Consider the following 22809-nt stretch of genomic DNA (forward strand, 5'->3'; position numbering starts at 1 on the left):
CTGAAATGTTTTGGTGACACACACACCCCAAGCTGCTGCAAAGTTTATCTCCTTATCTCCGCCAAGGTGCACATTCTTTCGCGATAACCACTCTGTCATGGAAGGGGTCTTTGGCACCTACCATATTTTTCAGAGTATAAGACGCTCCGAAGTATAAGACTCACTTAGCTTTTGGGAATGAAAACAAGGGGGGGGAAAAAATCTGCTTCTGCCTCCCAGCAATTTGCCTCCTTGCAACAAACAGCAAATAATACAGACAATATACGCTGTTTGTAGTGTTAACATTTCAAATTATCCTTGTACAGATGCTGTTAAAATTGATGTGGCTTTCTGGAAGTATACATTATTCTCTGCTATTTAAAAGGAGATACAATAGCACTGGGCATCTCTACAGATCAAGCATTTGTTTTAAAAAGCTTCTTCATTTTGTTAAGCTGTCTGAACAATAATAAAGCAGTCTTTAAAAAATAAGTCTAATCATTTGAGCATTCTACAGGCATTTACAGTTATTGACTTACCTCCTTGCAGCAAACAGCAAACAGCCTGATTAGCACAAGGAAAAAAAAATCTGCCTCTACCTCCCAACAATTTGTGGAGCAAACAGCAAGTTTCACTTTCAGTTTAAGCGCCTCCGATCATCAGCTGTTTCAGGCTGCCGGGATTGCTATAGCCTATTGCAGCCTCCACAAGTCCCATTTTCCCCGTTTGCTGCAAGGAGGCAAATTGCTGGGAGGCAGAGGCCAAAGGGTGGAGGATGGTGAGTGGGGCTATATTCAGTGTATAAGACGCACTCAAATTTTCACCCTCTTTTGGGGGGGAAAGGTGTGTCTTATACTCCGAAAAATATGGTATCTTTAATAATTTGGATTTCTGATTGTAAATATGTTTTTTTTTATTTTCCATTTTCATTTTCGTACAGTCACATATATACTGTGCATAACCGGGGTCATATAACGTTAAACAATAAACACAGCCATTCCTCTTGTCAACAAAACCCCCCAAAATAGAGACCCAATGTACCTCTTCGACCCTCCATACACCCTTTCTTTCGCCCCCTCCAACTTTCCATCTTCCCTCCATCATTCCCCTCTACCCTACTTCCCCTCCCCTCTACCACTCTGTAATTTGGATTTCTATAGGAGAACCGAAACCTCACTTGGTCCTGACCGCTGCCAGGATCCCTCGGTGCAGGTGACCCCTCAACACTCACCAAGAGGTACGGCCGGCTTTGCCGATTCCCCAGGGCCACCAGCAGGACTTCCTTGACCAGGGGCATCTCCGTCTGGCGCATGACCTCCTCCTTCTTGGTCTCCCCCTGGCTGGCGGGCTGCCCAAAGGAGCTGTCCACCAGCACCCGCTGACCCATGGGGAAATTCTTCACCAGGAAGACCAGGCGCCAGTCGGGCAGCTGGTAGATCTGTGGGAAAGATGAGGCGACACTGGGAGGAATCACAGATATGCCTGATGGGAGTTACCAAAAAAAGTCCACGCACTCCTGGGATGCATCAACAGAGGGACAGCATCAAAGTCACAAGAAGTGTTAATGCCACTTTATAAGGCCCTGGGAAGGCCACCCTTGGAATATCTGCATCCAGTTTTGGTCGCCACGATGTAGAAAAGATGTGGAGACTCTAGAAAGAGTGCAGAGAAGAGCAACAAAGAGGATGAGGGGACTGGAGGCTAAAACATATGAAGAATGTGTTTTTTCAAGAGGCAGCTGGAATTTGTGGTGCAGAAAGTCCAGTTACTTCTTGAAAAAGCATCTTTAGCACAACTATAACCTGGACGACTGAGAATCTCCATAGGCCTATGAAGAATGGTGGCAGGAACTGGGTATATCTAGTCAAGAGAAAAGAAGGGCTGGGGGTGGGGGGGACGACATGATAGCAATCTTCCAATATTTGGGGGCTGCCATAAAGACGAGGGAGTCAGCCTATTTTCCAACGCTCCTAAAGGCAGGAGAAGGAACAATGGGTGGAAACTAACCAAGGAGAGAAGCAACCTGGAATTAAGGAGAAAACTTCCTGACAGTGAGGACAATTAACCAGTGGAACAGCCTGCCACTTGGACTTGGACTTAATCTACGTAAATGTCAACGTCCATAAGGCAGTGACCGTTGCATTGTGAAGGCCAGGGGCAGGACGTCACGGATTACAGCACGCCATTGATCCCGATTTAGGGCGGCTTGTTGGGCATCGGTTATCGAAAAATGGAATTTTTCTGCCACCAGAAGTTGTGGGTGCTTTGGACTTTGAAAATGAAGGATAAAGGAGGAATCGGTGTACTTCAAGACATGGGGAGGGTTTTATGAATGGTTTCAGAAAGACGTGCAGAAAAGAAATTCAGGAGAAGATATGGAACCCAGACGATACACCATTAAGTAGAAAAGGGGGGGAAGAGGGGGGAAAATAGGGAAGAAAATAATAATATACAAGTATATATTCAAAAGAAAAATATAAAGGGGGGGAAACCTAATCAGGATAGATTTGAGAAGGAAAGGGAACAAGAAATGATATTCAACCATTTTTGGATTGGCGGAAACATCACCCCAAGAAAATAAAAAATAAGTGCTTGGAAGAGAATAGAGAAAGGAAGAGAGGAGGGGAGAGGAGGAGAGGAAGAGGAGGGAAGGAAGATAGAGGTGAGGAGAGGAGATGGAAGGGAGGATAGGAAGGGGAAGAGGAAGAGGAAGAGAGGAGTAGGGGAAGAAGGAAGGGAAAAGAGAGAGGAAGGAAGAAAGCAGAGAAGGGAGGAAGAAAAGAAAGGGAAAATAAAGTGGTGTCAAACAGGAGGAAGGGATGGTAAACAAAGCAACCCAAACGGCATGTTATAACCTATTAAATGGAACGACAAATGTATAAGACGAATGTAAAAAAGAATAATCACTATGTGACTGTATGCCTATAATTGTATATATCAAACAAAAATAAAACTTTTAAAAAGAGGAAGTTGTGGGTGCTTCCATCACTGGAGGTTTTCAAAGAAAAGAATGGGCTGAAATGAAATGGTACAGGGTCCTCTGTGGCTTGAGCAGGAGGGGGGATGGACTAGAAGACCCCCGAAGGTCCCTTTCCACCTCCGTTATGCTGCTGGAGCTGCTCGCTTCTGGCCCGAGGGGCAGCCTTACCTCCATGGTGCCGTTCTCCCGGACCAGCATACACCAGTGGGTTGGCTCGGCCTTGTACTGGTGGGAGTCCTTGTCGGCCGAGGGGAGGCTGCTGCGCCGTGGCTCCTCCTGGTGGGGCTGAAGAGGGCGCCGGATTCCCCGTACAGCATCTCCTCTTCATCGTCCACCGTGTTGCTGCAGGGGGTGGACAGGAGGTATTCATAACATTCAGAGGCATCAACTCTCCAGTGGACGAAGGAGGAGGAGGAGGAGGAGGAGGAGGAGAGGAGGAGGAAGCTCATTTGGGGAGGGAGGGGGGAGTTTGACCCTTGACACCCCCCCCCCACCCAAGATCCACTCTCTCTCCAAGTCTCAAGGCTGTTACGTTTCTCGACTCTATAAAACAGGGGTCTCCAACCTTGTCAACTTTAAGCCTGGAGGACTTCAACTCTCAGAATTCCCCAGCCAGCAAAGCTGGCTGGGGAATTCTGGGGAGTTGAAGTCCTCCAGGCTTAAAGTTGACAAGGTTGGAGACCCCTGCCATGGAAGATAAGGGAGGGCCCTGAATACAGATAGTCCTCAACTTACAACCACAATCGAGCCCAGCCATTTCAGTTGCCAAGCAAGACAGCCGCTTAAGCGAGCGGCTGAATCATGGAAATTATTAAATTTTGACTACTAACACAGTCGTAATAGGAATCGGGCTTCCCCTTCGACTTTGGCTTGTTGGACGGTCGTAAAAGTGGATCACATCACACACACACACACACACACACACACACACACACACACACACACACGGGACCCTGCAGCCGTCATAAATATGAGTTTGAATTTTGACTGTGGAGATCATGGTGGCAAGTGGGGAAAATGTTCCAAGGTCACTTTCTCAATGCCTTTGTAACTTTGGACGGACGTTAAGCGGGTCGTTGTAACTCAAGGACTACCTGGGAGGGACGCAAGCCCAAGAGGGGCTTTTAAGAGAGTGGGTGTCTCCTTGCCCCCCAACTCCCCCGTCCTGCCAAAGATTCCCCACCTGAGATCCTGGATGGGCACCTCCGATTCCGACTGGCTCCTGAGGGAGAGCTCATCGCGGGAGCTGGACGAATGGCTCTCGGTGGTGAACATCCCGCTAACGTCCCGGTAGACGCAGAGGGCGATGACCCGCGATTGCTGGGAAGGGAGACCAGAGGAGGGCAGGAGGGTCAGAGCCAGGAATGGCCAACCCCAAGCAGGAAGACGGGGTGAAGCTCCGTCTCCCTCCCTCTGTGAGGGAGGCCGGCAAACACAATCACTAAACTAAACTGGAAACCAAACTAAACAAAATAAAAATAATATTTTTTTTTAATTTCTTATTTTAGTTTGTTAGAGTTTAGTTTCCGGTTTAGATAAGTTTACTTTAGTGATTGTATTTGCCAGTCTCCCTTACAGAAGAAATACAATAAGAATAAATAAACTAAAATAAATAAAATTTAGAATAGAAATAGAAATAAAAATAGGATTAGAACGGAATGGAATAGAATTAGAATAAAATTACGAGCCAAGGTGGCGCAGTGGTTAGGGTGCAGCACTGCAGGCCACTTCAGCTGACTGTTATCTGCAGTTCAGCGGTTCTAATCTCACCGGCTCAGGGTTGACTCAGCCTTCCATCCATCCGAGGTGGGTGAAATGTGGACCTGGATTGTTGTTGGGGGCAATATGCTGACTCTGTAAACCACTTAGAGAGGGCTGAAAGCCCTATGAAGCGGTATATAAGTCTAACTGCTATTGCTATTGCTAAAATAACATAAAAGGGATAAAAGACAAAGAGGAATCACACTCAGTATGGGACTTATAAATACAATTGGCTAGAGGAAAGAGGGAAAAAAATAGGAAAGTAATAAAGGGAAGAAAAAAAGATAAAGAAATCACTAAATAAATACAAAACCGCAGGATTAACAAGAGGGGAAAATATGAGATTGATTGTAGATAAAAATAGTACAAAAAAAGAAATATAAGAGAATCAAATGTATATAAAAGATGTAATGTATGAATTAGAAAAAAGACGTGTAAAAATGTACAGAGAGATAAGAGAAACACAATGGATATGTAAAAGATGGAGAAGTGCTGCAAAGACGGTATAAATAAAATAAAATAATAATAAAAAAATAGAATGAAATAACATGATATGACATGAAATAAAAGACAAGAGCCTTCTCTTTCTTCCTCTGCTTCTTAAAACACCAGCCTCTTCCCAATTGGGAATCTGCACCTGCCTTGGCTACCTTAATCCAAACCACGCTAAGACCCCGCGGCCCACCTCCTAAGGTGAGTCACCTCAGAGCCAAACAAGCTGCCCGCCTTGTGTGCTTCAGCATCCACCCTGATGCCTAAATAAGGAAATTGTTGGGAAGGTGCCAGAGAGGCTGGAAGGAGGCGTCAAGTAGGGACTTAGCTTAGAATCTCTACGCAGCCGCTTAAAGAGGCTTAAACTTGATCTCCCGCTAGAGCAGGACTGTCCAAACTTAGTTACTTTAGGACTTCAACTCCCAGAATTCCCTGGGCAGCCAAGCATTCTGGGTCCACAAGTCTTAAAGTGGCCAAGTTTGAAGACCCCCTGCTCTAGACCCGTGAGGCCTTCTCTGCTCATTCCCAAGGGAAGGCAAGCAGATTCTTGCAACTTAGGCAGAAAACAATAAAGTTGCTTGCTCTGGCTATTTACAAGGGGCTCCGGTTGCTGGCACCCGATAGGAACCAAGCCAATGGGATTGAGCTGCACCCCAATTTATGTGGCTTCTGCCAGCCAAGGGGGACTCAAGAGGTCCCTCAAAACCCAGGTGCTCTTCAGCGTGTCCAAGCCAATCTGTCACTTGGCCGGAAGCGGCTGCTTTGGCGACTTCTTCCCAACCATTTTGGAATGACTGATTTCGTGGCCCGAGGCCGGACGGAAGAACGCTTCCCGGGAGGCCGATCCGGGTCCCACTCACGTGATGCAGCTGAGGTTTCTGTAAGGTCAGGCGGTGCGTCCGGCCTCCGTAGGTGTCGCTCTTTAGCACGAACATGGTCACCTGCCCTTCGGAACTCATGATCACCACGTAGGGATCAGCCACGGCGCAGTGCACGATGGGGGAGCCGAGGTCCACCGGGATGAAATGTAGCTGGTTCACTGGGGAAAAGAGGCACGGAGGAGGAGGAAGGAGTTTGTGGGCTGTGACGTTTCAGCCTGAGGGGAACATGTCACACTCCTAAGGGGCTCTGGATTGTCCCATGCCAACGTCATGCAAACTTTGTGGTGCTATCCAAAGCAGGGCATGGAACTCTCTACACCAGGGGTGTCAAACTCAATTGCATTGGGACCCATCAGGGCTCTAGTTGACCTTTGGGGACCCAGCCAGGCGAGTGTGGCCGACTGGGTGGGCGTGGTCAGCTTAATGCCACTCACTGGGCATGGCGACTGGGTGGCAGTGGTCAGCTTAATGCTACTCACTGGGCATGGCTGACTGGGTGGCCGTGGACAGCTTAATGCCACTCACTGGGCATGGCTGACTGGGTGGCCGTGGACAGCTTAATAATACTCACTGGGCATGGCTGACTGGGTGGGCGTGGCCAGCTTAATGCCACTCACTGGGCATGGCTAACTGAGTGGGTGTGGCCAGCTTAATGCCACTCACTGGGCATGGCTGACTGGGTGGGCATGATCAGCTTGATGCCACTCCCCAAACTGCTGGCATGTTTCCTCTTCGCATTGGGTAGACTGGGCCGAAGCAACATGCGTCTGCCCCTTACAATTTCCAGGAAGGCCACACGGACTGGATTCGATCAGATCGCGGGCCTTGTGTTTGTCACCTCAGGTCTACACCATGTTCTCAATTACAGCAACATTAAGATGCCTGGACTTCAACTCCCAGAATTCCCCAGCCAGCATGAATGGATGGGGAATTCTGGGAGTTGAAGTCCAGAGATCTTAATGTTGCTAAGATTGGGAACCCCGGGTGTAGACAATTCCTCCTCTACCACCGAATTACTGAATTTCCAAAGTGGGACACCTGGGAAGGTGAGCCAGGTAGCATTTCTGCACTCACCTCCTTCCAGCAGCCGGATACCCAGAGGGGACACTTGGACAATGTAGCGGTTCTCGCCAATGTTTCCGGAATATACGGTGGGGCCCTGAGTGGCAAAGCCACTGGTGTCCAGCTCCATGATCTCCTGGCCAGTCTGCAAGATCTGAGGGAGAGAAGAATCCCAGAGGGCAAATCCTCCTAGCTGAGAACCAGATGAGGAAGGCATTGGTTTTGCTGAGAAGGGACATGGTCAGTGGCAGGGATGGCTTCTCCACAAAAGGACCAAGAATCACCTCATGCGCTCCCAACTCAACTCTCTGATTGTTATTTCTGCTGACATCCTTAAGTCACCCACCACTTGCCCAAGGTGGATCTTTGGACTGCCAAGGACCTCTTGAGGAAGGGAAATGCTCAGTGTGTCAGTGACATCTGAGAGAGTTCATGTCCAAGGCAAGGCAAGCCATCCAAACTCAACCCAACCCAACCTATTCTAGGCCAAGCCAACTCAACTCAGCTCAAGTCAACCCAAGCCACTATAACCTAACTCAAGCCAAGCCAAGTCAACTCAACCCAATTCAAGTCAAACTAAGCCACTCCAACTCAACCCAAGCCATTCCAACCCAACTCAACCCCAACCCAACCCAACTCCAGCCAAGCCAAGCCATTCCAAGCCAAGTGAACATAGCTCAAGTCAAATGAAGTCATTCCAAACTCAACTCAACCCAACCTAACTCAAGTCAAGTCAAGTCAACTCAGCTCAAGTCAAACAAAGCCACTCCAACTCAACCCATCCAAACCCAATTTAATCTAATCTTATCCAATCCAACCCAAGCAAGCCACAGAGAAGCACCCACCATGGTGGAGTCTTCACGGCTCAGGATGAGGAACCCATGTCGCTTCCCATCATCCACTGGCTCAGGTGGAGAAGGCTCCTTCTCAGCACCTTCTTCCTGAGTATCTTCTTCCTGCTAGGAAAGACATGGAGGACTCTTTCAGGGTGCACACTCCACCCCTAAGATCAATAAGGAGCCCCATACTGTGAGGATCAGAGGGGACAACCCGCCCAGGTCACTGTATAACAAGACCCCACAAAAACCATCAGGGCCCCAATCTTTGTGCCTAACAGAGACCACTGAGGACAGGAGAGGCATGTGGGAATTCCAAACCACAGATCTCTGGAGGCCTCGTGGAGGTGAATGGACACTAGCTGGGCCCAACAGAGGTCTGGACTTATTCTGACCAACCAAGCAGTCAAAGAGAGCTAAAATGCCTCTCTGCCCAGCTTCTCCCATCCTTTAGACTTCAACAACACACAATAGGTGTAGGTATTAATATACAAATATACGTTTATAGGATGATGTATGTGTGACTATCAAAATAAATTAAGGAAGAGGGAATTTAAGATTGTTATGTAAATACAGAACTGGGTTTGCACAAACGCCATCCCGAAAACACACCAGATTGAAGAGGAAATATGTAAACACAACGGAAAGAGGGAATGGAGAGAGTAGTAGAGGGAAAGGTAGGAAGAGGAGAGAAGAAAGGAGGAAGGGAGAAGGAGAGGAAGAAATGGAGGGGAGTAAGAGTAGGAGAGAGGGTAGGAGAGGGAAGAAGGGAGAATGTGGGAGAGGAAGGGGAAGTAGAGGAGGAAAGAAGGAGAGGAGAGAAGAAGGAGGGAAGGAGAAAAGGGGAAGGAGGAAGAAGTAGGGTTGTTGTAAAACAAGAAGGGTGTATCTGGGATGGCAGGAAAGCAATCCTGATTATATTTTTAATTTTAGGAGGAGGAATGAATTGTTATAAATGGCAAAAGATATTATTGATAATAGCTATGAGATTGTATATTTGTGAATGTATTTATGAGAAATAAAAATCAAAAGCTTTTAAAAAACAACAACAACAGATAATAGGTGTGTTGGCTGTGAATATTCTCCGAGGCTTGAAGGATGAGCTGCCTACAGCCCAAAACTCCGGGACAGACCAAGGTTGGGCCAGCAAGTCACCACCCCGTCCCGGGAAGCCTGCATTTAGCCAGGGCCACCCTGTCCTCAGCTGGCAGCGGGAAGGAGAGCCAACCGACTTCATGCCCATCTCAAAGCCTCCAAAAGCAAAGGCTGGACCTACGGTGGCTTCCTCCGTCTTCTGGGGCGAGATCACGGTCCACATGTCGTAGCAGCCGGGCAGTTCAAAGGTCGTAACCACCTGAGGACGGATGCTTTTCTGCAAGGAAGGGAGAGGGAGACGTCGGCGTCCGGCATCTCCAGAATATAACATTCACAAAAGCTTCCCGCACAGGAGCGAGGCTTCTGAAATGTTTGTTTCAGGATTAAGCAATGAGGTTCACACCCCTTAGCCCTGATGATGTTGCCTAGCTGGGCAAGAAGACGTCTGCAAGAAAACCACAAAGCTCAGAGAGACCCTGTCTTGCTCCTCCTCCTCTGAAAACCCTGCTTCCTTCTAACACTGATGATGCTATGTAGTTGGGTAATGAGACTTCAGCAAGAAAACCACAGAGCACCAAGGACCCCACAGATCAACCCCCAAGCTCTAAATATTCCATCAGTGCCCCAATGGTCTCTGGGGCAACCCTAGATTGTGCCGCTAACGGGGCTCGACCCGTGACTCTCCTCCCTGGGACAGGGCTGCAAGGACTCCCCAGGTGTATCCCCCCCCGCCCCTCACCTGTAACACTGAGAGGGCACCGTTCTTGCCGTAGCCCGAGCACACCACAATTTCTAGATCAGGTTCAGGGCTATTCTGGAACTGGAAAAAGAAAGCTGTATTAAGCAGGCTGCTTCCCTTGTAGCTTTCGCACAGCAAACCCCTGTCAGGCCCGCAGCCCTCTTTTCTTGTGGGTCTTTGGCCAGCCACACTTTCTATTATTCTACTATGCATTTTCCATGGTGGGGAAATGGGAGGGGGGATTGTACAGAGTGAGATGCTATGTAGCCATAACAACATTCTTTCTAGAAAGCCAAGGTCGTCCTTTGTCTCTGCACCTGACCGGAACTGGATATGTGGAACTGCCAGCATGGCAGTGGGAGATTGGACCAAGGGATGGGCTTGTGGGTGGGTGTGGGGGCAAGATCTTGAACTTTCAACTGGGTGGGGAAAACCGGGAAGCTTTCAGATTTGGGTTTTCCCAAATATGCCAACATGGCTCTCTTCAACAATTGGAACTTTGAAGAATCCTTTGCCTCGGATTCTGATTTACTTTTGGATGCTATTTGGAACCCTGATCATCCCCTCATTTCTCCAAGAATCCCCCCGCAATTTTCTCAAGGACATTTTATCTTAAGGACATTTAATGTTCTGCAAATTTAATCTTTTTTTTTACATGTATCATTGTATTTATATCTATTTTTCAATGTAAGCCTCCCAGAATCTCCTTGAACCATGCGATGGGCAGCATATAAATGTAATAAATAAGAACACCATCGAATATCCAATTTGCTTATCCTGGGTCCTTGGAAGGGCTCAACAGGCAGACCAAAATGCCAAATCCAGACCGAACATCTGGCTGATTGTGCAAGGAACTTTTTTTTTTCATATTTCTTTTCTTTTTTCCAAAAGAATTTCTAAAGAATGCAGAGAAGAGCAACCAGCTGATTAGGGGACTGGAGACTGCAGGAACTGGCTGTGTCTAGTCTTATGAAAAGAAGGACCAGGGGAGACATGATAGCAGCCTTCCAATATTTGAGGGGCTGCCACAAAGAAGAGGGGGGGGGGTCAAGCTATTTTCCAAGGCACCTGAAGGGATGGAAACTGACCAAGGAGAGAAGCAACTTAGAACTAAGGAGAAACTTCCTGACAGTGAGAACAATTAACCAGTGGAACAGCTTGCCACCAGAAGTTGTGGGTGTTGCAATCACAGAAGGCTTTTAAGAAGAGACTGAACAGCTATTCTTCTGAAATGGTATATCTCCTGTTTCAGCAGGGGGTTGGACTAGAAGACCTCTAAGGTCCCTTCCAAATCTGTTTTCTTCTTTTTTTCTTCCCCAAACAACCTTTTCTTCTGAGGACAGATGGTGTCCCCCTCTCCCTCCCAAGGAAATTGCCGGCATCCATGTGAGGCTGGGGGCAGCAAACCGGAGCTCTCACCTCCTCTGAGAGAAAGGCCGGTTCCCCCATGGCTGCGTTGGCGCAGGGCCCAATATTCAGGATGCTGTCACAGACCTTAAGGAAGAGAAGAGAGATGCATCAGATCGTCTGGAAATGTCTGATTCACCAAGAAAAGCGGCATTTTTTTCTTACGAAGGAAAGCAGGATAAGACCCCCAATGCAGAGAAAATCTCCAGCACACGTCAGAGGAAAAGGACTTTTGGGAATCAAATTGCAAGATGCCGCGATGGACAGGAATTGGGGAGCGCTCAGGTTGTGACCAGATGGCGAGGCTGCGATGGCCGGAACTCAGAGGACTGGTTCGAAGCAATCCTTGGCGGCTTCAACAGGAAGCTCTGGGCTGAAACGCCAGCCTGGTTTTGGGAGGGTTGGGGGGGGGGGGCTTCGGGTACAAAAAGAGTCCTGGGGAAGCCGAGGCAGACCTACCTCAAAAGAGTAGGTGGTCAGCTGGGTGCCGGATTGGGCCTCGCTGCCGTACACCTCGATCTCATCCACTTCGTCCTGCGGAGCCGACTTCCCCCCTGCAGGCAACAGGTGGGGAAATAAGGGGCTGGTCCTCTTGTCATTGTCCCGTCAAGGCCCCGCCCCTCTTCTCCCCAAGCCCTCCTCCATTGTTCGACTTGCTTCCCACCCAAATAAGGATGGATTGGATGTTTACTGGGGCTTGGGGGTGTTTTGGTGGTTATTACTGTTTTTATGGTTTTAAAATGTTTTTAAGATTTCAATTGTAATATGTGTTTTGAATTGTGAGCTGCCCAGAGTCATTTGCTGAGATGGGTGGTTAAAGAAATCAGATAAATGGATAGATGGGTGGATGGATATGCATAGCTAGATAGATGGATAGATAGACAGATGATAGAGATGATAGAGATAGAGATGATAGGTAGGTGAGTAGATATAGATGATAGATAGATAGATAGAAAGAAAGAAAGAAAGATAGATAATGAATGTAGAGAAAGAGAGAGAGAGAGACAGACAGACAGACACATGATAGAGATGATAGAGATGGGTAGATAGATATGGATGTAGAGAGAGAAGTAGGTAGGTAGGTAGACAGACAGACAGACAGACAGACAGATAGACAGACAGATGATAGAAATGATAGATAGAGATAGGTAGATAGATATGAATGTAGAGAGGGAGGGAGCGGTAGGTAGATAGGTAAGTAGGTAGGTAGGTAGGTAGGTAGGTAGGTAGGTAGGTAGGTAGGTAGGTAGGTAGGTAGATAGATAGATAGATAGATAGATAGATAGATAGATAGATAGATAGATAGATAGATAGATAGATAGATAGATGATAGATAGATAGATGATAGATAATGATGGATAGATAGATAGATAGATAGATAGATAGATAGATAGATAGATAGATAGATGATAGATGATAGATAGATAGATAGATAGATAGATAGATAGATAGATAGATAGATAGATAGATAGATAGATAGATAGAGATAAATATGGAAGGAAGGACGGACGGACGGACGGAGGGACAATGCAGTGCAGATGGCCTTCAGGCTAGAGAACCAGAGGACAGGGAGTTCTTACGAAGCTCTCAGATTTAGGCACCGTGGGCTGATCAAGGACCCCCACCCCAAATCCACCTTATGTGTCAACAGGAGGACTCAGGAGACCCACTGGAGATGGGAAAGGGGAGAGGCTGCCCCCTCACACTAGAAAACTAGTTAAGGGAAACAAAAGAACTCTTATGCCGAGTGCATCGGCTCATTTGCAGCATACACACAAGGCAGGACTCTTCCCACCCCCACCCCCAGACCCTGCAGAGTGTGGGGGCCTGGCTCCGCCCCTTGGCTGCAAATCAGGACACCCACCGGACCAGTTGGCGGACTGCTCCACGCGCTTCTTCTTCAGGGGGGGCTCTTCCTGTGAACCAAACAGAGCAGTCCATTGGCAAGGAGACGCAGGAGACCCCCAAACTCCCCTTCTGTTGCTGCTGGTAGAAGCCCCCGTCTGTCTCAGCGGGAAAGGCCTCCACTCTGGAAAGTGGACTCCCCTCAACTTTGGCCACTTGAAGACCGGTGGACTTCAATTCCCAGAATTCCCCAGCTGGCATGTGGCTAAGGAATGGGGGGCAAGCAAGGACTGCGTGTGGAGGGGACCCTCGACTTTACGACCACGATTTGAGCCCCAAATTCATGTTGCTAACTAAGCGAGACGTTGGCTAAGCGAGTTTTGCCCCATTGCACCACCTTTCTTGCCACCATCGTTAAGCGACTCACTCCAGTTGTTCAGTCAGCAACATGGTCGTTGAGTGAATATGGCTCCCACACTGACTTTGCTGATCAGAAAAAGGCGCAAAAGGGGAATCGCGTGACTGTCATAAATATGAGCTAGTTAAAACGTGTTGGGCCTCATTTTACAACTCCCCCCCCCCCCGGTTACTAAGCGAACCACTGAAGCTGTTAAGGCAGTGTTTCTCAACCCTGGCAACTTGAAGATGTCCGGACTTCAACTCCCAGAGTTCCCCAGCCAGCATTCGCTGGCTGGGGAATTCTGGGAGTTGAAGTCCGGACATCTTCAAGTTGCCAAGGTTGAGAAACACTGTGTTAAGGGAATCGTGATGTTGTGAAGGGAACGTCGTGTGTGTGGAGGAGGATGGAGAGGCTTGCTCACCTTCTCGGCAGAGTCCTTGGCGATGCTCATCGGAGCGTCCTGGAGCTTTTCCGTGTATTTCAGTAGAAGGGAGTTCCCCAGACGAGAGCCCAGGAACAGGTAACCGGGCTCCAAGGTGATCATCTGAGATCCAAAGGGGAGGGAGGGGGAGAGAGAGAGAGAGGAGAAAAAGTCAGACCGGCCTAGAACGGGAGAGATGACCGACACGGGTCCAGGCTGCTGAATAGACTTAGAATAACTTTAGGGTCACTCGGAATGTACACGGATCGGCCTAAGTCAAAATGAAATTTCGCTGCATGCAGCTCTCAAAGGGTCACACCACCTCCTCTAGACCCTCCATAAACAGGACAGAATAAATAAATACAAAATTATGCATATACAATATAATACAATAGCAGAGTTGGAAGGGTCCTTGGAGGTCTTCTAGTCCAACCCCCTGCCTAGGCAGGAAACCCTACATCATTCCAGACAAATGGTTATCCAGCATCTTCTTAAAGGCTTCCAGTGTTGGGGCATTCACAACTTTTGGAGGCAACTTCTGTTCCACTGATTAATTGTTCTGACTGACAGGAAATTCCTCCTCAGTTCTAAGTTGCTTCTTTCCTAGATTAATTTCCACCCATTGCTTCTTGTTTTACCCTCAGGTGCCTTGGAGAATAGTTTGACTCCCTCTTCTTTGTGGCAGCCCGAGATATTGGAAGACTGCTATCATGTCTCCCCTGGTCCTTCTTTCTCTTAAACTAGACATACCCAGTTCTTCACATGGTTTAGTCTCCAGTCCCCTAATCCTCTTTGTTGCTCTTCTCTGCACTCTTCTAGAGTCTCCACATCCTTTCTACATCGTGGAGACCAAAACTGAATGCAGGATTCCAAGTGTGGCCTTACCAAGGCTTTGTAAAGTAGTATTAACCTTCACGTGACCTTGATTCTCTCCCTCTGTTGATGCAGCCTAGAACTGTGTTGGCTTTTTTGGCAGCTGCTGCACACGGCTGGCTCCTATTTAAATGGTTGTCCACTAGGACTCCAAGATCCCTCTCTCAGTTACTACTGTTGAGCAAGGTACCACCTATACTGTACCTGTGCATTTCGTTTTTCTTGCCTAAATGTAGAACCTGACTCTTTTCACCGTTGAATTTCATTTTATTATATAGTGCCCGATGTTCAAGTTTGTCAAGATCCTTCTGTATCTTGAGCCTGTCTTCTGGAGTGTTGGCTGTTCCTGCCAGCTTGGTGTCATCTGCAAATTTGATGAGTTCCCCATTTATTCCCTCATCCAAATCATTGATGAAGATGTTGAAGAGTCCTGGGCCCAAAACAGAGCCTTGGGGTCCCCCACTGCATACTTTCCTCCATGTAGATGCAGTTCCATTGAGAACTACACGTTGAGTGCGGTTGGTCAGCCAGTTACCAACATATATGACTGTGAACAAGTTGGGGAAGGAAGGAAAAAAGGAAGGAAGGAGAAGGGAGGGAGGAAAAAAGAGGAAGAGAAAAAGAAAAAAGAGAAAAAGAGGGAAAGGAAAGAAAAAGAAAGGGGGAAAAATCTAACTGACCTTCTGGCATCTCAGGAGAATGATCAACCCTATCAATCAATCAATCAATTAATCACCCTCCCAGCCTAAACAGCCACGGCTGGGCTGAATGGCACTTACACAAGTGGTGAGGACGCTGGCTGCCGCCTTGTCGAAATGGAAGGAGCGCACGCTGCGCATGCCATCCGTGATGAGGGTCAGCACGTAGCTGGGGGAACAAATGGGAAACGACGATGGGAGAGGCAGTGGTTAGGAGTGCAGTACTGCAGGCCACTTCAGCTGACTGTTATCTGCAGTTCAGCTGTTCAAATCTCACCGGCTCAAGGTTGACTCAGCCTTCCATCCTTCCGAGGTGGGTGAAATGAGGACCCGGATTGTTGCTGGGGGCGATATGCTGACTCTGTAAACCGCTTAGAGAGGGCTGAAAGCCCTATGAAGCAGTATATAAGTCTAACTGCTATTGCTATTGAACCACGAGCAGAATGCAAAACGGACCATTTCTGCTTCACCACTCCACAAGGACAGTGTGGCCAGCAGAAATACAGAGAGGACTGACGTTATTGGGGGTGGGGGGGGGCGAGGAGGCTGAGTTATGGGGTCCTTGGTGCTCTCTGAGCGAGGTAACTTCATCAATGGGGCAGTGGGGTTTGCAAGGAAGAGCGGGAGGAGGAGGAGGCTGTCCAAAGGGTCCTTGATGCTTTCTAAGCTTACTTGTTTCCTTCCAGACGTTTCGTTACCCAACTAGCCAACACTATCAGAGCTGGAAGGGGAGGGAGGGAGGGAGGGAGGGAGGGAGGGAGGGAGGGAGGGAGGGAGGGAGGAGGAGGAGGAGGAGGAGGAGGAGGAGGGGAAGGACATTGTCCTCCGGGATTGGGCGGCCTATAAATTTAATAAATAATAAAAATAAATAATAATAATAATTGTGGAGTCCTTGGGGCTCTCTATCCTTGGATGTTTTCTTGCAGACGTTTCATTACCCAACTAGGTAACATTATCAGAGTTAGAAGGGAAGTGGGGAGGAGGGCTGTGGGGGCCTTCGTGCTCTCTGAGCTGGGATGTTACTCAAACAGGCAACCCCATCACCATCAGTAGCACCAGCAGCCCTGATGATGTTACCTAGTCAGGTAAGGAAACGTCTGCAAAGAAACGGCCGTTGGCCGGACAGTGACCCGTGGGTGTCGGAGGGCAAACCCAGGCCTTACATCTCCCCTCCTTTCAGCGAGATCACCATCTTGTCGTAGGAGATGAAGGTCGCCTGGGCGCAGTCCAGAGTGATCTTGAGTCCTTCCTGGAACCCTGCAAGGAGAGGGGCGGTTAGGAGCAGGGCAGAAGGGTCTCCTCCCTTCGACCCTCTCTCCAAAGGGAGATTTGGCATTCAGAAACACCACATCGATATCCGTAAAACAGTTTGGTTTCCTGGCTCTGGCAGAAGCAAAGAAGCTTTTGTAATTTTTTTTACAAATGAAAAATAATAACATTCTGTCTGCAAGGATTGATACTCCTTGCGGACAGCTGATCATTGGCATCTGTTGTCACATAACACTTTGTGTAGGTGTGGCAGTCACCCATGGCCCAGTGCATAACAGGGCATGCGCAGCCACGCTGAACCACACAGGAAAAAACAAGTCCCAAAAGATATAACATCCTGACCAGGATATGACCATATATAGACAGAACTTCCCTGAGCAGTAGATTAGCAATTGTAGTTTGACAGGCTGTCTTAAATCACATGCTGATTGCTCCTCCTGCCTTTGTCCTATCTCAATAAAAGGGGCTACCAGACCCCATTCTGGGTTGCCTCATCCCGAGAAAGCTCGTGTCCGTGTCTTTTCTCAACATTGGCCTCATGAGGCGAACCACTGGTACTTCGCAGGCATCCTTTCAGAGGGTCGTTGAGGCCACTTGGAGGCATCACTCAGGTTACCCCGAGGACAGAGAGAAACCTCCTAGCAGCCTCAAGGGCTCTCTAAAACAGGGGAGCTAAACGAGGCCTGTGGGGTACTTAGATCCGGCCAGTGGGGTCGCGCTGGAAATAGCGAAGGACCGGCACACGGAGCTCCGTTCTCGCTGGCAGAGGGCTGCAGGAGGCCGCGGTGGCTGAAAACGGAGCTCAGGAGCCCCTTTTCGCTGGCAGAGCTCTAAGCCGCCACAGGCGGCCCCCAATACGAGTGACGTCGAGCTGGACACGCCCACCCTGGCCACGCCCACCCCAGCTGCCAAGGTCAAACATAATCCTGATGAAGCCCTCAATGAAATCGAGTTTGACACTCCTGCTCTCAAAGGATGCAAATGACCAGCTGCCTGCAAGGAGTATAAATCCTTCCGTTTCCCCACCATCCAGTCAGAGCTGAAGAAGCTTCTTGGAGGAGAAGGGAAATGTCTTCAAAAGAAAAAAAAACAAGTAGGTCCAGTTGCCTCCTGACCTGGATGACTGAGAATCTCTACAGACGTTTAGCTGTAGAATTTGGGATGAAGACCCTTGGAATGGTGTGGGGGTAGGAATGGATTTCCAGAGGGGAAAATTGCAGACTACAGGAACCATTTGCCGCACTCAGGTGACCCTGAGGACACAGAGAAACCTCCGTGGCCTCAATGACCCTCCAAAAGGATGCAAATGACCAGCTGTCTGCAAGGAGTACAAATCCTTCCGTTTCCCCACCATCCAGTCAAGAGCTGAAGAAGCTTCTTGGATGAGAAGCGAAACGTCTTCCAAAGAAAAAACAAGAAAGTCCAATTGCTTCCTGAAAAAAGCACCTTTGAGGCAACCAGGACCTGGATGGTTGAGGATTTCTACAGACTTTTAGGTACGCAATTTGGGATGGACACCTTTCAAATGGTGTGGGAGAAAGAATGGATTTCCAGAGGAAAATAATTGCAGACGAGAGGAACCATTTGCACCACTCAGGTGACCCTGAGGACCCAGGTAAAGCTCCAAGCGACCTCAACGACCCTCTCAAAGGATGCAAATGACCAGCTTTGTCTGCAAGGAATATAAAATCCTCCCCTTCCACTCCATCCAGTCGGAGCTGAAGAAGCTTCTTGGATGAGAAGCGAAACGTCTTCCAAAGAAAAACAAGAAAGTCCAGTTGCCTCTTGAAAAAAAAAAGCATCTTTGGGACAACCGTGACTTGGACTATTGAGGAGCTCCATGGGGTCCAGTCGCCAGGATGTAACCTTTTGAGATACTTTTCACAAAGGGTTCCACCTCCAGAGCTCCCCAGATGCATCTCTCCATGGTCGTTACAAGAGGAAAAGCAGAGAGAGAGAGAGAGAGAGAGAGAGAGAGAGAGAGACGTACTTAACGGGAAGACGGTGGTGCCGTTGGTGAGGCTGTTGAGCGACACGCCATACGGGGGCACGCTCTGGTTCAGGTAGAGCAAAGAGTTCACTGCGAAGATCACGACACCTCCTGGAGGGGGAAGGAGAAGAGAGGCAGAGGAGAGGGGGGGGGTGATGTCAGGCCTGCAGCCATTTTTCCCTTTGGATCTTTGGGCTGCCACACTTTCTATTGTTCTGCTATGCCTGTTCTATGGTGGGAAAATACGGAGTTAGATGCTATGTAGCCATAACAACATTCTTTCTAGAAAGCCAAGGCCATCATCCTTTGTCTCTGCACCTGACCGGAACTGAATGGGTGGAAGCTGCAAGCATGGCAGTGGGAGATTGGACCATGAGATGGACTTGTGGGTGGGTGGGGGCAAGATCTTGAAGAGCCGAGGTGGCACAGTGGTTAGAGTGCAGTACTGCAGGCCACTTCAGCTGACTGCTAGTCTGCAGTTCGGCGGTTCAAATCTCACCGGCTCAAGGTTGACTCAGCCTTCCATCCTTCCGAGGTGGGTGAAATGAGGACCCAGACTGTGGGGGCGATATGCTGACTCTGTAAACCGCTTAGAGAGGGCTGAAAGCCCTATGAAGCGGTATATAAGTCTAACTGCTATTGCTATTGTTATCTTGAACTTTCAACTGGGTGGGGAAAACCAAGAAGCTTTCAGATTCGGGTTTCCCCAGATGTGCCAACATGGCTCTCTTCATAAATTGGAACTTTTAGCAGTACTTTCCCTTGGACTCTGATTTAATTTTGGATGCTATTTGGAACCCGGACGTTAACCTGAATCTACAAAGGAAACAACTCAGTTCTTACACAACCCACAGCTACAACAATATTTGATTCCCCTTCAAAATTCCCCACCAAAAAGCGGCTTCTGTTTGCAATTTGCAGCAGCTGTTCAGTGCTCCACACCTGGAGTTTCTAAACCAGGAGGCTCTGCAGTCCCCGAACATCTGGAGGGAGGCTGTTTGGGATGCGTGCAGATGCCAACCTCCGCACCAGCCTTCCCCACCCCCGTGAAGCCAGGAAGGGCTGCTCCGCTTACCAATAGGTTTGGGCACTGCCAGGGCCTGCGTGCAGTCGAAGGGCAGGTTGCAGAGGGACCAGATGACGGGATGGACCTTCTGCATGATGTTGAGGGAGATGGCCACGATGCTGCAGGTGTCCTGGCGCACAGCCACCCGCCTGCGGAGAAGGAGAGAGGATGAAGCGCTTCCCACGTAAAGGAGCCATCTTTTCTTTTTGGATTTCAGGCCTGGCACACTTTCCACTGTGGGAAACTGGGAGGGGGGGAATTATACAGAGTTGGGTGATATGTAGCCATAACAACATCCCTTCTCCGAAAGTCAAGGTCCTTTTGTTCCCGCACCTGGGCGGATGTGGATGGGTGGATTCCGTCTTCGTGGTAGTGGGAGATTGGACCGTGGGATGGACTTGTTTTCTACATGTTAATGCTCTATAAGTTGAGGACTATCCCTGCACAACCGAATGAGTGATAGACACTCACGAAACGCACAAAAGGAGGAGAGATTGTTGTGTTTGTAGAAAAGGCAGAAACATAAACTCCTCCGGCGACTCTCCCCCGCAGTGTCAGCCGCCCTCCCTCCGCCCAAACAAACATGGGTGCGTCTTTCGTCCTGCAGCCTTCGACGGATCTCCACCCCCTCCCCTTGCTGCAAGGCACTCTGTCTACGCTCAGAGGCACAGCTCGGCCACGGCAGCGTGGAAGGGCAGGGGCAGAAGGCGGCGAGAACGTACCCCGGCCAGGTCTGGTTGGGCTCGTAGAGAATGAGCAGGGTGGGCTCGTAGTAACCGTAGAGGAACTGCATGTCGATGATGTTCAGCAGCTTCTCGTCCAGCTCCCTCACATCGATGATGTAGCTGGGGAGGAAGCTGGACTTCTGGCTGCAGAGAGGGAGAAAGAGGGAGCGCAGCCATCAACAGGGAGCCGGAGATACCTTCAAAGGAAGGGGAGCTCACCCCGTCGTGTGGCACTCGGGTCTCGAACACCGGGCTGGCAGCTTTCCAGCTGACCAGCTTAGCATCTTTAACCGCTGAGCCATCCCATCCCTGATGGAATTACCCCTTGCTATTTCTATCACTATCACAATACTATCATAATATTATAACGGTGGTGCAGTGGTTAGAGTGCAGTCCTGCAGGCTACTTCTGATGACCGCCGGACGCCTGCAATTTGGCAGTTCGAATCTCACCAGGCTCAAGATTGACTCAGCCTTCCGTCCTTCTGAGGTGGGTCAAATGAGGACCCAGATTGTTGGGGGGGCAAGAGGCTGGCTCTGTAAAGAGGGCTGTGAAAGCACTTGTGAAGCAGGATAGAAGTCTAAGGGCTATTGCTGTCATGATTTTCTCAAGAGGAGTATTACTTATTTATTTATTTATTAGACTTATATACCGCTTCATAGGGCTTTCAGCCCTCTCTAAGCGGTTTACAGAGTCAGCATATCGCCCCCAACAACAATACGGGTCCCCATTTTACCCACCTCGGAAGGATGGAAGGCTGAGTCAACCCTGAGCCGGTGAGATTTGAACCGCTGAACTGCAGATCACAGTCAGCTGAAGTGGCCTGCAGTACTGCACCCTAACCACTGCGCCACCTCGGCTCTGTAAACCTTAAGGAGGGGATTTCCTAGGAAAAAGCTTTTTTGGGGGGGAGGGGGTTTGGATTTCCTGTGATTTGATGTGGGAGGAACGCCATCTCTCCCAGGCTACTGGGAGGGCCGAGGAGGCCCGGCTCGCCTTACCCTTCGCCCACCACTCCTTCGTGCTCATCGGTCAGGGTGTCTCTGCGGAAGGGCAGGACCACCAGCCGCGTGCCGTAGATGAGCATCACGGCGCAGCGCCCGTCGGGATCCACACGCACTTTGGGGATGTGGACATTCTGCACGAAGCCGTCCTGGGGAAGGAAACAAGAAAAACACCCGTTTGTTTGTTTACTTATTAAGCATTTCAGACAGATGGTTGTCCAATTTCTTCTTGAAAACTTCCAGTGTTAGAACACCCACAACTTCTGGTGGCAAGCAGTTCCACTGGTTAATTGTTCTGACTGTCAGGAAATTTCTCCTTAGTTCTAGGTTGCTTCTCTCCTTGATTAGTTTCCGCCCATTGCTTCTTGTTCTGCCCTCAGGTGTTTTGGAGAATAGTTTGACTCCCTCTTCTTTGGGGCAGCTCCTGAGATATTGGAAGGCTATCATATCACCCCATGTCCTTCTTTTCTTCAGACTGGTCTGGAGAAAAGGGCTTATTTCTTGGGGAAAACCTGTCTGGTAGAGAGGTTCATTTTCTCCCTCCAAAGTCTCCGGAGGCCCAACGATTCTAAGCCGCGGAGCCTCTTCATCTGCTATCAAATGACAGACCTCCGGACTCCTCATACCTTCAGTTCCGGCTCCTCAAAGTAATGAAGGGAGAGGGTTTTCAGGTCGTGTGTGCCAGGATCGTACTCAACCACCGAGAGCTGGGAGACAGGAAACAGGGGATTAAAGACCAAGGCCACCCATCCTTCCTTCCATTCCCTTCAAGGTAAGACTTTCAAAAGTCATACAATTAATTCCTGCCAGGGAAAGAGACCCTCGGGAGCCCACGGGGGATGGAGACATTCTTAAAAAGGCTCTATGCGCCCCAGAGTGGCTGGATTAGTCAGGATGGGCAGCAGAGAAAATAGATAGAAGGATAGATAGATGGATGGATGGATGGATGGATGGATGGATGGATGGATGGATGGACGGACAGATAAGATAGACAGACAGATGATAGAGATGATAGATAGATCGATAGTTAGATAGAATGATAGATAGATAGATAGATAGATAGATAGATAGATAGATAGATAGATAGATAGATAGATGATTGATAGATGATAGATAGATGATAGATAGATAGATAGATAGATAGATAGATAGATAGATAGATAGATAGATAGATAGATAGATAGATAGATAGATAGATAGATAAATAGATAGATAGATAATCAGACAGAGACAGAGAAATGATGGATAGATAAGATGGAGATGATAATGATAGATGATAGATATGA

At 48.7% G+C, this 22809-nt stretch overlaps 1 protein-coding gene across 1 annotated transcript in view; it reads right to left on the reverse strand.

The window, feature by feature from the left end:
• Positions 1 to 22809, reverse strand: part of CPSF1 (cleavage and polyadenylation specific factor 1) — a 43611-nt gene that overhangs the window by 11794 nt on the left and 9008 nt on the right. The window contains 20 exon segments of the mRNA XM_032223049.1: positions 1211 to 1417; positions 3128 to 3237; positions 3240 to 3301; positions 4143 to 4279; positions 6073 to 6251; positions 7168 to 7309; positions 8001 to 8111; positions 9268 to 9363; positions 9826 to 9906; positions 11245 to 11319; positions 11692 to 11786; positions 13097 to 13148; positions 13899 to 14021; positions 15551 to 15638; positions 16633 to 16726; positions 18729 to 18839; positions 19804 to 19943; positions 20517 to 20663; positions 21521 to 21672; positions 22150 to 22230. Of these exon segments, the coding sequence (XP_032078940.1) occupies positions 1211 to 1417; positions 3128 to 3237; positions 3240 to 3301; positions 4143 to 4279; positions 6073 to 6251; positions 7168 to 7309; positions 8001 to 8111; positions 9268 to 9363; positions 9826 to 9906; positions 11245 to 11319; positions 11692 to 11786; positions 13097 to 13148; positions 13899 to 14021; positions 15551 to 15638; positions 16633 to 16726; positions 18729 to 18839; positions 19804 to 19943; positions 20517 to 20663; positions 21521 to 21672; positions 22150 to 22230 (2283 nt within the window).

The sequence above is a fragment of the Thamnophis elegans genome, chromosome 8, assembly GCF_009769535.1.
Source record: "Thamnophis elegans isolate rThaEle1 chromosome 8, rThaEle1.pri, whole genome shotgun sequence".
Lineage (NCBI taxonomy): Eukaryota > Metazoa > Chordata > Lepidosauria > Squamata > Colubridae > Thamnophis > Thamnophis elegans.